This window comes from Arvicanthis niloticus, chromosome 10 (assembly GCF_011762505.2).
Source record: "Arvicanthis niloticus isolate mArvNil1 chromosome 10, mArvNil1.pat.X, whole genome shotgun sequence".
Taxonomy (NCBI): domain Eukaryota; kingdom Metazoa; phylum Chordata; class Mammalia; order Rodentia; family Muridae; genus Arvicanthis; species Arvicanthis niloticus.
In genome coordinates, this window is record NC_047667.1 from 74,451,472 (window position 1) to 74,464,941 (window position 13,470).

General features: G+C 38.6%; 1 protein-coding gene across 8 annotated transcripts in view; it reads left to right on the forward strand.

Moving 5' to 3' along the window:
- Positions 1-13,470, forward strand: part of Pign (phosphatidylinositol glycan anchor biosynthesis class N) — a 118,847-nt gene that overhangs the window by 16,326 nt on the left and 89,051 nt on the right. For all 8 annotated transcript variants that reach the window (XR_013113041.1, XR_013113042.1, XR_013113043.1 and 5 more), the window contains 5 exons: positions 106-222; positions 2,529-2,569; positions 6,120-6,179; positions 8,350-8,442; positions 9,045-9,100. Coding sequence is in view for 5 of the 8 variants with exons in the window: in XM_034513246.2 (XP_034369137.1) it covers positions 106-222; positions 2,529-2,569; positions 6,120-6,179; positions 8,350-8,442; positions 9,045-9,100 (367 nt within the window). In the remaining 3 variants the exon portion in view is untranslated. The remainder of the gene's footprint in view (positions 1-105; positions 223-2,528; positions 2,570-6,119; positions 6,180-8,349; positions 8,443-9,044; positions 9,101-13,470) is intronic.

A 13,470-nucleotide genomic window follows, 5' to 3' on the forward strand; every position in this document is an offset into this window, starting at 1 on the left:
CCAGCCTATACATGAACTGATTCTTTATACCAAAGCACTCAGGGATTATTTTGCCCTTGTCAGTGATTGTATACTCAGTCTGATGACTCGATGTCTTTGCTGTAGGTTCCCACGGGGCTGGTCATCCTTCAGAGACTTTAACTCCTTTTGTTACTTGGGGAGCTGGAATCAAATTTCCTCAAAATGTGTCAGCTCAGCAATATGATGATGAGTTTTTAAAAGGTACAAACATTTGTTTTTATTGTCATAAATGCCTATGTATCTAGCATTTAAAATAAAACTAAAAGTAATCTAAATGGACTTTTTCAATCAGTTTTTTTTTTTTTTTTTCAGATCACTTCAGATTGTTTTAAATCTCTTATTTTAATGCTTGTGCTGTTATTTTTGTCACTGTTATATAAAAATTCTCCAAATCAAGGAGTTGGTTAGCGCGCTCTCTCTCTCTCTCTCTCTCCCCCTCCCTTCTTCCCAGAACCATTTGTTAAACATATCCCTGTATTCCACTGATAGCGAATATTTTAGCCTTCCTAAATGTCTAAGAATTGGAAATTTTAATCTCATTTTTATTAAGTTATATTAAAGAATTTGAGTATAAGAAAATAATAAAATAAATAATGCACAGTTTCTTAGAGGTAAATTATTAAATTGATTACAATTTTTCAACTTAAGCCACCCCCCCCCCCCAAAAAAAACCCTCACACTATTAATTGTGAGATTGCACTATCTAAAATGTATATCCTTTATATGAAAAGCTAGTTATTTTTGTTTGGACAGAACAGCGTGACTTCATGTAAGTCATGGTGCATTTTTCATTATGCTGTTTTTATAATGTCAGTGCTGGCAGAGACTACTAGGCCAGGCCACAGGCCTACAGAGGAAGTATTTGACAAAGTGTCAGGATACAGCAGTAGTAAGCGGTTATGATTCTTCCAGTCTTATTTAAGCACAAATGAATAGAATTTAGACAGCCTTTTGTGTTGTTTTGTTTTGTGTTGTTTTGAAATCTATTATGCTATCTTTAGGGTGTTGTTTCCACAGATCTTAGTACTAGCATAGAGGTATCCAGCTCACGGTCCACATGGAGCCCAGGATTGTTACAAGTGCTGTTCAATACAAAGTCATAGACTTACCAGTAGTAGGCTTGTTTAAAATGGAATATTGGTTTGTTTGGTTTTTTGAGCCATTTTTGATCATGAGCTTTGTAGAGCATGATATTGTGTCCCCAGTGGCCTGTCAAGCAGATAAATGCTTGCACTATTCATGCGTGGAAACTCTTGCCTAGTAGATTAAAACTGTTATAAACAGTTATTTGTTATGAGTAAGTGCTGTATTAGTTACTTTGAATTGATGTGGTAAATATCATGACCAAAAGCAGTGTGGGAAGAACTTTGATATGATACCCTGAATCTAATAGAAGGTAGGGAATATGCTTGAACTACAGGCAGAGGAAAGAACTTTCTGAACACGAATACAGTAATGGAAGTATTAAGACCATCAACTGATAAATGGGACCACATGAAGATAAAAACATCTGTGCAGTAAAGGACACCATCATTTGGATAATGATGCATCCTTCAGAATGGGAAAAAATATTTACCATATATATATGAATGACAGGGAGTTAGTTAGTAACTAAATTATGTAAAGATCTCAAAAACTAAACAACAGCAAAAACAAAGATTGGGACATGGAACAGAAAGTTCTCAAAGATGAAATACAAATGGCTGAGAAATAATTATTTTTCTTTTAATATTCAAATCTTTAGCCATTAGGGAAATGCAAATCAAAGTTCTTTGAGAGATCATCTTAGCTTAGTCCGTAGTACTAAGCTCGGAAACACATATGACAGCAAATGCTGGGAAGGATATGGGGAAAGGAAAGACTCACAGCTGGCTGTTCACTTACACGTAGTAAGTAGTTTAAAATGTAGTATTTGTTTGTTTGTTTGGGTTTTTGAAACTCAATTGAGCCATTTTTGCTACTTATTCACTGCTGGGGTGTAAACTGGTACAGCTACGCTGGAAATCAGGGTGAGGTTTCTCAGAAAGACAGAGTAGAGCTCGCCATGAACGGATTTTAATAGTCATTTCATTACTGGTTTTAAAATGTGGCCTTATTGACTCTAGGAGCCTCAGCTATAGTTGTAACTATTTTGCTAACAGCTGTCCGTCCACCCAGAAAAAGGGAGGAAGGGCTGTTGGCTGTGGTTGTGTGTCACCTCAGCAGCTGATACCATGGTGAGTAGTAGCCTTGCTGACACTTGCCATTAGGTGTGGACTTTCCTCTTTGTTTCCTTGGATGGTTTGGGCATTATGTTGCCTGAGCATCTTAAAAGCTTAATAAAGCCCAGGAAATACTAAAGATTTCTTTTTATTCCTCTGATATTTTAACATCTCTTTTTTTATATACTTGGTTGAGAGAGAGATCTCTAGTACTTAGTCTTTACATGGAGTGTCCAGCACTCCTGAAAATTAGACAATTTTTCTTGTTAAAAATCTTAACATCATATTTATGTCTCTGTCATTCAGAATGGAGATTGGAAAACTGGAAGAGGCAAGATATCAATCAGGTATCCTTTTAAATTATGTTGTTTTCTATAAGAAATTTAGAGAAAAATTGTCAGTAATAATAATAGTAGTAGTTGTAGCAAAATATTTTCTAACATTCCTGTTACGGAGACTACTTCTAGTGTGAGTGCCCTGGCCTGACTAACCTTCTTTGTGCTAATTAAAACAAAGAAACAACAACAACAACAAAAACCAAGTGGGTTGTTGAAATGGTCAACTGGGTGAAGTGTTTGCCACAGGAGCTTGACTGAGTTCATTCCCCCAGAATCCCAGTTTGCAGAAATAAACTGACTAGAATGCCATCCTCTGATCTCCACATGCATGCTCCCCTCCCATCCTTACATGCAATATGAAATAAACAATATTTTAAACTGTCAATTTTAACTAAAGCCCCATTTGAGGGGACTCAGGTATGTAAGCATTCTTACTATAAAGAAAGACCTGAAGACAAATCCCTAGAACCCACTAAAGTCTCTGCATGGCTTCATGTGCCTCTGATCTCAGTGTTGGGATATAAAGTCCCAGGAGCTTGCTGAACTGTCAGCCAGCTTAGCAGACTAAGTTTCTAGTAAAGTGAATGACCCTGTCTCAAAATACAAGATGCAGAGCAATAGAAGATACCACCGCCACACATACATTTTCCTCTGACTTTCTTGTCTCTATGCATGCATTCTGCCAAACACATGTGTAGACCCCACAATTTCTACCTGGAAGGCTCTTTCCAGGTGCTAGTCAAGAATTATTCTGTAAGTCTAAGCTTACATGGTTATTAATTCTCTTTGATTTCCTGTAATGGTCGCATTGCGTGCATTAGCCAGAGGTACATTAAAACTTCTCTTAGGAGTTTCTTTCCTTGATCTCAGTTACTGTTTCTCTTTTCAATAGATACCTCACTTTTCGCTGTATTTTAACCTAATAAACTTCCTTGATAATGCAATGGAAAAAATGTGACAAGAGTTTAGATTACTTATCTATAGATTTTTGTTAATAGGAGTGTGTGTGTAACTTAAGAAAGCGAGGCTGAGCGGTAGTGTCTCATACCTTCAGTCCCAGTACTTGGGAGGCAGACATCGGCAGATCGCTTTGAATTTGATGTTAGCCTGATTTACAGACCTAATTCCAGAAGAGTCAAAGCTGCACCAAAAACAAAACAAAACAAACAAAACAAAACAAAACAAAAAACAACAACAACAACAAAAAAAACCCAACCTGTGTTGGAAAACCAGCTAGAGACTATTTCCTGTAAGTTCACAGACTTGTTGTGTATATGCTACTCAAGCAGCTGTCGTCACTGTTGGTCGAAGGGTCACCGTCACTGGGGTATGGAAGGGGCAGGTAGCTTGTCTTCTAGGTCAAATACAAGGTGACATTTTTCTTTTTTATTAAGGACAATAAACCTCAGTTTAAGAATTCAGTTTCTTGTCTATCTTTTGAAAATCTGATCCTAAGAGCTTAATAAAAGTAGGGAGTTTTTTCCTCTTAGGATCAATGCATGATACTGAATAAAATGGACATATATAAACTTAAAACATTAATTCACTAATTTATAATTTAAAAAATCAATCTAAGGGCTAGAAATGATTTGAAGACCGTCATACAAAAACACTTTTTATTTGTAGCAAAAGTAGATCTTAATCAAAAACTGAATGTGAAGTTTGTTTTCTGAAGTTCCAATCTATTGGGTAATATTTGTGGCATACAACTATGTTAGATGAGAATCTTTGTGTTCAGTCCTCCAACCAACACTCCAATGCCCACTTGTACCACGTGCGAAGTGGGGCAATTGTGAATAAAAGCAGATGCAAGCTGTGACCTGGGATGCTGTGCTGTAGAGCGGAGAACTGACATTGTATAACCAATGGGAAACTAGCACTGTGGATACCTAGGAGAGGCCCATAGCCACGCGAGCGTGGGATGTATTTATCTGGTCAACTCTGCTTAGCAAAGGTTCCTTGAAAGTTCAGGATTGAGCTGAGATGAAAGAATAAGTAAGGGTAATAAGGCCAGGGCAGCAGCAGAGCTTTCTAGGGAGAGGGGCAGCATGAGCACAGAGCTTGGCGTAAAAGACACTTCATGTGTTGAAGGGTATTAGAAGTGGCTTGTGTTCAGATCATAGGGACATAGGATGTCAGGCAGAAACAGTCACGGATAGGTCTGTTAGGGCAAGATGGCCCCTGGGGACTTAATTCCAAAAGCTTGAGGAAACTCTTGAAGAGTGTGTTTGTATGTTTGTGTGTGTGTGTACATGAGCGTGTGTGTGTCTGTATGTGTCTGTGTGTGTGTGTTTGTGTCTGTGTGTTTATGTGTCTGTGTGTGTCTGTGGGTATGTGTGTGTCTCCGTGTGTGTTCGTGAGTGTGTGTATTTGTATGTGTCTATGTGTTTCTGTGTGTGTATGTGTCTGTGTCTGATTGTCTTAGTTGTGTGTCTGTGTGTGCATGTGTCTGTGTGTGTGTCTGTGAGTGTGAGTGTGTGCGTGCGTGAATGTGTAAGAATCCTCAGGCTTCAGGATGAATAGATGAGATGAGTGGGAGAGACAAGATGTAAGGAAGCCTTTGAATAGCACTGGTTTTCTGGGACTGGCATGAGTCTGACAGCAAACCTTACAAACTTTACATTAAGTGAGGAACAGAGAGGTACTTTAAAAGGAGCACCAGTGAAGCAAAGGGAACTCAGAAGCAGCCATTAATGGGGCCCAGAAGAGAATTTATCCCAGGGTCACTGAGAGAGAGGCCTGGTAAGAGCAACAGTTTTAACTGCCCTTCAGTGCAGATTATTATGTGCTAGGTACACTGTAAGTTTATCCTATTTGAGTCTGCCATCACTTTGTAAGGGAGAGACATATTTAACTGGTGGGGAAGTCTATAAAAACATGCTGAGGTTTTCAGTGCTAGCAAGCCAGGATTTGAAGCTGTCCCATCCAACTTCTAAATATTTTACTACTTGGCAAATTTTGAGGACTAATATAAACACAGCCAATTAAATTTAGAAAAATTGAGGTTGTTAGCTCCCTTTGGAGATTAGTCTCTAGATGATAATAGGTCAAAGTAGATTGCAGTATGTTGAGGAGTGGGTAGTGAGACAAAGAATAACAGCAGAAACATAAACAACTCTCCTTGAAGGCAGACTTGAAAAAGAAATACCCACAGTGCCGTTTGGGCTGTCTTCATTGGTTGGCCAGATTTCCTTCTCATGGGCTTTTTTTTTTGTGCACATGTCTTCAGATAAAATCTACCCTGTTTCCTGTATAACCACCAAAGTGTTTCTTACACAGTACTGAAATCTTTATACAAAACACTCAGCGTCTCAGCTAACAGGGCGAGTAATGTTTGTTTGACTTTGTTTTGTATTGGTGACTTTTAATGGTTTCTTTTCAAAGTCAGCTTTTCTTAAGTTCATGAATTTCTAGCAAATGGCATTTAAAGACACTGCTATATAAAAACAGATGCAAGTGCTTAAAGGGTTTTGATTATAATAAAATGGTGATAGTCTATACTTGTCTGAGAGGTTACAATTTGCTGGTTTATACTAGAATTGAACTCTTCTATTTCTAGGCCGATATTGCACCACTGATGGCATCCCTTATTGGAGTCCCCTTTCCTCTTAATTCGGTGGTAAGGAATAACACTTATTACCATTGCTCCATATAAAAATAAAATCTACTTTTTATGTGCCTCTGTATAATCTGTAGTTATATTTAAAACTGTATTCCTTCTTGCATATCTATATCTAATACCTCAGAATTGAATGTATGCTATATAATATGGAAGAAAGCTTACCTTTAAATGTTTTAGGGCAGGACTTTTTTTTTTTTTTTAAAGATTTGTTTTATTATGTATACAGCATTCTGCCTGCATGTATGCCTACCAGATCGCATTATAGATGGCTGTGAGCCACCATATGGTTGCTGGGAGTTGTACTTGGGACCTCTGGGAGAGCCGCTAGTGCTTTTAACTTCTGAGCCATCTCTCCAGCCCCTAAATCTTTTATTTCTCTTAAAAAATATTTTTTTTCTATTCTAGTAACAAGTGATTATATATACATATCATATGCATGTGTGTAACACTTGATTATAAGCAGAGAAACCGAATCCATTTAAAGGAGAAATTATTGACAAGATTTGTAGATCACATAGATGCTTGAAAACCACGTTTGGAAATCAATAGGGAACAAGACGGCCCTGCATGGCTGTGCTCCTAAGACAATCCTAACCCGGATTGTCTGGCTTGGGTATTAGCTTGCCCTTCCACAGAGGAGAACAGGCCTCAGATTGCAGCTCCACCATGCTTTATTCAGAGTGGAAGACCCTCGGCAGGAAGTAGTAATGCTGCTAAGAATGGTCCCAGCAGGGCGCTGATGGTGGCCACCTCTAATCCCAGTGCTCTGGAGGTAGAGGCCAGCAGATCTCTGTGAGTCTGAGGCCAGTCTGGTCTTCAGGTGAGTTCCAGGACAGCCAGAGCTGTTACACAGAGAAACCTTGTCTTGAAAAATCACCCCCACCTCCCACCCCACAAAAGGGGGGAGGTTCAAATAGTGAAAGCTACAACCAGCTGTACTGTCTAGGCAAATTTATGTTAGAAATTTAAGTAATAAGATCTTAACTGCAATAAGTGTGTGTTAATTTCACTCTTGAATAGAATATCTTTTTGTCTTGTATGTGTCTTATTTATGTCCTTTTGTCTTAAAAACGTATTATAGAAGTGACCATTACAGTGACTATTCTTTGTGTATAGTGCACTTAGTTCACTAAGCATACAACAGTATGACCAGCATAGTTGTATTCGTCAGCTTTCTATCACTATAACAAATTTCCTAGTAATCAACTTAGGGGAAAAAACCCAAAAAACAAACAACAAGACATGTTTGCTTTTGGCTCACAGCCTTAAAGGTTTCAGCCTGAAACATTGTGGCTGGAATATGTAGCTGACCAAAACCAAAACTGCTTGCCTTGTGACAGAGAAACAAAAGGAATAAGATGTCCTAGTCTTATAATAGGGTGTGTCCCTAGTACCCAAATGACCACCCCCAAAGTTTCTGTCACTTTTTATTAGGTTTTACCTCTTCACTCTTCTGTCATCTTCCAGTAGCACCAGGTTGGGGACTAAGTTTTTACTCATATGCTTATTGGGAACATTAAGGGTACAAACCACAGCAGTAATCTGTCAGAGTTCAATTTTAATTGACTTTAATTCATCTCATTTGTTTATTATTTCTGCTGTATGAGAAAATTAATTTCCATTTAGTCCAGTAATTTATTTTTCTGTGTATCTTTTTGTTTTGTTTCTGTTTATTTTTTTAATTTGTGTGTGTGTGTGTGTGTGTGTGTTTGTGTGTGTGTGTATGTGTTCAGGCATTTGTAAGCTACCCAATGGGGATGCTGGACACTGAACCCTTGTCCTCTGGAGGAGTAACACTCTCCCTTAGCCACTGAGCAACGAGCACTTGTTAGTTTGTAACTGAGTGCTGGCATGTGTGTCTGTGATGCTGTCAGAAACCAGAAGAGGGTGTCCCTGGGACTAGTGTTTAAATGTGGTCCTAAGCCTCCAAGGGAGTTGGGAATTGAACTGATGTTCTCTGGAAGAGCGGTCAGTGCCCTTAATTACTGCGTTCTCTCTAGCTCTTTGTTTTCTCTACTGAAACAAGATTCTTACTCTGTAGCTCAGGCTGGCCAGGAACTTGCCATCCCCCACCTTGGCCTCCAAAGCACTAGATTTATGGAGTGGTGCTTGTTTTACACTCAGAACACCACAATCTTTTTAATACTTGTTATGTTTTGTTTTTTAGGGAATTCTTCCTGTGGGTTATCTTAACAACACTGGTCTCTTCAAAGCAGAGAGCATGCTTACCAATGCAGTACAGATTCTTGAACAGTTCAAGGTGAAAAAAATAAACAAACAAACTGTACTATAATTTTTAAATAAGTAAAATTGGTTTTATATTTTAATGAATAGTTTCCTATAACTTAGTATCATAGGATTTGAATATTTGTCTAGTGTCATCAAGTTTTTATTTCTGAAATACGGGTTTATGGGTCAGTTAGAGTGCATAGAATTGCCTTTGAGTAGTATCACTTACTGTAAGATTGCCGTGCGTACTTATAAAGACTACAAGCCAAGTCCTTAGTTAGAATGTACCCAAAAGAAATAGATGAGAGAACACAGCATTAGACATGATTCTCTGACTGAAACTGTGCCTCTCTTTATTTTCAGAGTTAAGGAAAGATTGTTGTAATTACCTTATAGTGTGCTATTTTTGCAAAATTGATGTAATTAATTTTCAGCTTACTGAGATAGTAAAATGTTATTTAATTTTTCTTTAAATATTTATAAAACAGTACAATATAGTAACACAAAATTCCATTTATTTCTACAAAAGTTAATCATCCCCAAAGAGGCATTTTAATTGATCTTTATATTTCAGAATGAAATTCATAATTTTTTCTCATTTGTAATATAAGTATTTTCATGCTTGGTTCCCAGGTGAAAATGACTCAGAAAAAAGAAGCTACTTTACCATTTTTGTTTACACCGTTTAAGTAAGTCTTAAATATTTTTTATTAACTTGAAGGAAAAAAATTCACTTGAGTTTAATTCCAATGAGAGAGATTAATTTATGTATAAACATTGTCCTGTTTGTATTTGGTAAAGCAGGTGCCAAACTTTTTTGTTTCTTTTGCTAAAGAGCCAAGCCTCCTGAGTGGCTGGAGGAGGGATGGAGGTATGGGTTTTGTAGTGACTTATATAGAAAGATGGTCGACCTGCTTACTTCACCTTACATATGAACATGTCAGCTCAATCGTCATATACAGAGGCATCGATATCAGATCTGGATGGGGATTGAAGATTTGGGGGCCATCACTGTGAACATGGGAATAGAAACTGTTCAGTATGTAGAAGGCTCTGGGAGAGTGTAGAGAGTGACAGGGAAAGGCCAGGTGTGGTATTTGGAGAAATATTGGTTCCCATATATGAGGGCTACTTGGATGGGAACCGGATTTCTTTGTTCCAATATCACAGAAGATTTGTTTTTCATGAGCAAGGGAAGGGCAGATCTGAATCCTAGACCTTGCTCTGTGTGTACTTGTGTGACTTTCTGTGTGTGTGGGCTTACAGGTTTTCTCTGCCTCTTGGAGATTTGTATTTAGAAAGAGTTTACTTCTGATTTAAAAAGATTATAGGAGTTTTAGGAATGATTTCATTGGAATTGTCATCATCACCAGCAGCAGCAGCAGCAGCTCGTTGGAATTACGTTTGCAAATTATAAAATACAAGTATATTATATAAACCAGAAAAGTTTGAATACTGTGGTAGAATGCTTGTTTTGTGTGTGCATGTACATATGTTCATACATACACATATGTGTATATGTGTGTATATATAAATGTGTGTATGGATCTTGAAGATTGTTTTTTTATTTTTTAAGGAGATAATACTTTCAGCAAGTGAGCAGTTTTAGACTTGCGGCTCTGAAGGCAAGGCTGGTCACTCTGTTCCAGAATAATGAGCAGTTGGCTAGGTTGGGCTTCCAGATGACACAAGTTTAGCAATGGCTGTGAATATGGATAGTAACATGTATGTATTTAAGTGTTTTGTGACACACACACACATACATACACACACACACACACACACACACACACACATAGTGCTTAACATCTTTTTCAAGAAACACATATTGACTGAACACTGTATTGTTAGTTTTGTTCCCTTGACACTGTTTAGAATCAGCAGGGAAGGGATTCTTCATGAGAGGTTCATTAGATCAAGCTGACCAGTGAGCAGTTCATAGCGTATTAACTTGATTATTTAATTGGGATAAAAACATCCACTCACTGTGATGTGGCACCGTTCCTAGGCAGGAGCTTCTGCAGGTTGGACCTACGTCTCTGACAAGGCTGGAAGACAAGGGTCTTCTTCAAGGACATGTGCACGCTTTTTTCCTTCTCCCACGTGGCCTAGCATGACTCTGATGCTCAGCTGCTGCCTGCATGTTGCTGTCTGTGTTGAGAGCCATTGCATGGGTCATGTGGGGCTGGGCCAGTCAGGTCTAAGAGCAACATGATAAGACCTGTCTCCAAACCTGTCTGGCTAAAAATCCCTTGCTTGAAACCTTCAGTATCACTAGAAAATCCCGAGATGATAAAATGCAGAACTGACTCTTCCGGATACATAGTTCAAGGCATGGAACCTCAAGGTGGTAAAAACCTTCAGCAATATTTCAAAACTGTTGTATTCATAAACGTAACACTCACATTACAGAATGAATGATAGACAGGATGTACCAAACAAAGGAGAGAAGGGCTGGAGAGATGGCTTAGTGGTTGAGAGTGCTTAGAGCTATGCAGAGAACCTCTATAGTGTCCCCAGCACCCATATCAGACAGCTTGCAACTGCCTACAACTCCAGTTTCAGGACACTGAGTACACTTTTCTGGCTTTCATGCGCACACACACACACACACACACACACACACACACACACACAGAGGAAATTAATAAGTATTTTTAAAGGAAGAAAAGAATGAAGTAAAACTTTGAAGATCAGTTGAAGAATAGTTGCAGATAGGAGACCGTTCTTGTAAATTAGAACAGTGAGCGAGCAGAGCTGGGTCAGAGACATGAACAGTGAGCGAGCAGAGCTGGGTCAGAGACATGAACAGTGAGCGAGCAGAGCTGGGTCAGAGACATGAACAGTGAGCGAGCAGAGCTGGGTCAGAGACATGAACAGTGAGCGAGCAGAGCTGGGTCAGAGACATGAACAGTGAGCGAGCAGAGCTGGGTCAGAGACATGAACAGTGAGCGAGCAGAGCTGGGTCAGAGACATGAATGTAAAGTAGCAGAGTGAGGAGAGAGCAGAGATTCACAACAGGATGGTGCACAGGAGAACTTGACAAAACAGCACCTCGGCTGTGCCATGACTGTGAACAGTTGCTGGGAGTGTCAGGAAACAGATTCTCCATTACTACACGGATGAAGACTTGATGGGCTAGATGAGACAGTATAATTGTAGCACAGAACTTAGCTAGTCAGGGAACAGCTTTTACATGTTAACCATACTCATGTTAATACTCGTTGTCAGCATTTAGAGGCAATTCTCAGCAAAAACACGAAGAATTCTGTAGGTACAGAGTAGGATGGAAATGTTATTATCCTTGACAATAGTAACAGTCAATAACAGTCAGTAACTGGAAGGCAGAGGGGAAAGGAAACATATGTGGTGGTCCTACTGACCTCATAAACTAGAACACAGAAGATCCTGCCTACTGGATGAATAGCATAGCGGTTTAGGTAGTGGATTATGGCAGTCACAAGGGCTAACAAAGAAAGTAAAAGTAGTGAGGTGACCGGCTGAGGAGAGGAGGTCTAGAGACAACAGCAGGTCTCAGAGTGTTGGGTGATGTACCGTGACTTAGTGTCAACAGTGTATGTGGGGAAAGCTACTAGAATAGTTAAAGCACACCGGTCACCGTGTTTGGTCCCTCCAGAGTGGTGAACAGAGAAACTAGACGGGTGTTTTCACATCGTCATGTAGTTCTGAGTGATTGAAATTTTTGTTTAAAAAGTTTCATGTGCTTTGTATTTTGATTAGATTCTTTCGTTTTCCCCAATTTCTCCCAGATTCCTCCACCCACCCAGCTTCTTGTTCTTTCTCTCTAAAAAAAAAAAAAAAAAAAATCCCCAAAATTCAAAACAAACAACTCCCAGCAAGATTAAAAAAAATACCAAACCAAAAAGCATAAGTGGTATTTTGTTTGCTTGATTTTTAAGCACTACGTGTATATATTGTTCAAGGTCATGAGTTTGAGACTATCTGAGACAGCAGCATATTGAGACTGTCATCAAAAGAAAGACACTGGAAAAACAGACATTGCAATCTTTGGTTCTAATCAAGTAGAACATGCAACCTGATACTGTTCATAGCAAAAGTAAAACATGATATAATAGAAAATGTGTATTGTGGAAAAAGCTCCAAAATTTACTGTGGCCATAATAAAATATAAATAAATATTGAGTAATAATGTTAGCTATCATACAGTATTAACACTGTCTAAAATAGTTACTAAAGATAAAATAACAATTTTTCATGTGGTTCAAGATGCATTTTAAACTTTATATAGAGAAGAATTTCAGGACTAGCTTAAGTAATACTGAGGGAGAGCGGGACAGCGGTTTTCTTTACTGGACAGTAAATGTGCTCTGCAGCTGCTCACAGGGCAGTGTTGGTACAAGTGCAGACTGTGATCACTCAGACTGGTTGGTAGTGCGTAAGGAGGCTGACATCTGTGTGATACTTGGTTTTGATTGTAGATGGCGTTTCAGGTCAGTGGGAGGAGACTCACACAGCATCGCCTTTGCCTCGAAAAAATGGCCAGGTCCTTACCTTACTTCAGTCATAAATTAAATTCCACACTAATTAAAAATGAAAAAAATGTTTTTTTAAAAAACAACAGTGTAAAACCCATAAAACAATATATAACAGCAACAATAAAAAAAAAACCTTGATTATACTTGAACTAAATGTTGTGCTACATAAAATAAACCATAAAGATAATTAAGATAATCTCTGCTCAGGCAGCAGAGTGCTTACTGTTTAAGTCTGAGGCTCTGAGTTTGCTTTCTAAAACCTGTGTTAGAAAAAAGGGAAAAGAGGCCGGTTGTGGTGGGTTATGTCTGTCCTCTCAGCACTTTTAGAGTTGGAGACAGGCAGATTCCTGGGGCGTGCTAGCCAGGCATCTTTCAGAGCTCTCCCAGTGAGAAACCTTGTCTCAAAGGAAAAAAGAAAAAAGAAAAATTTTAAAATGGAAAAGAAAAAGAGGTTGACCTCTGTGCCTCACCTTCATGTCCCTACATTCCTCAATAAACAAAACATTCTGTACAGCAATAGAAAAATATATTACTTTAATGAA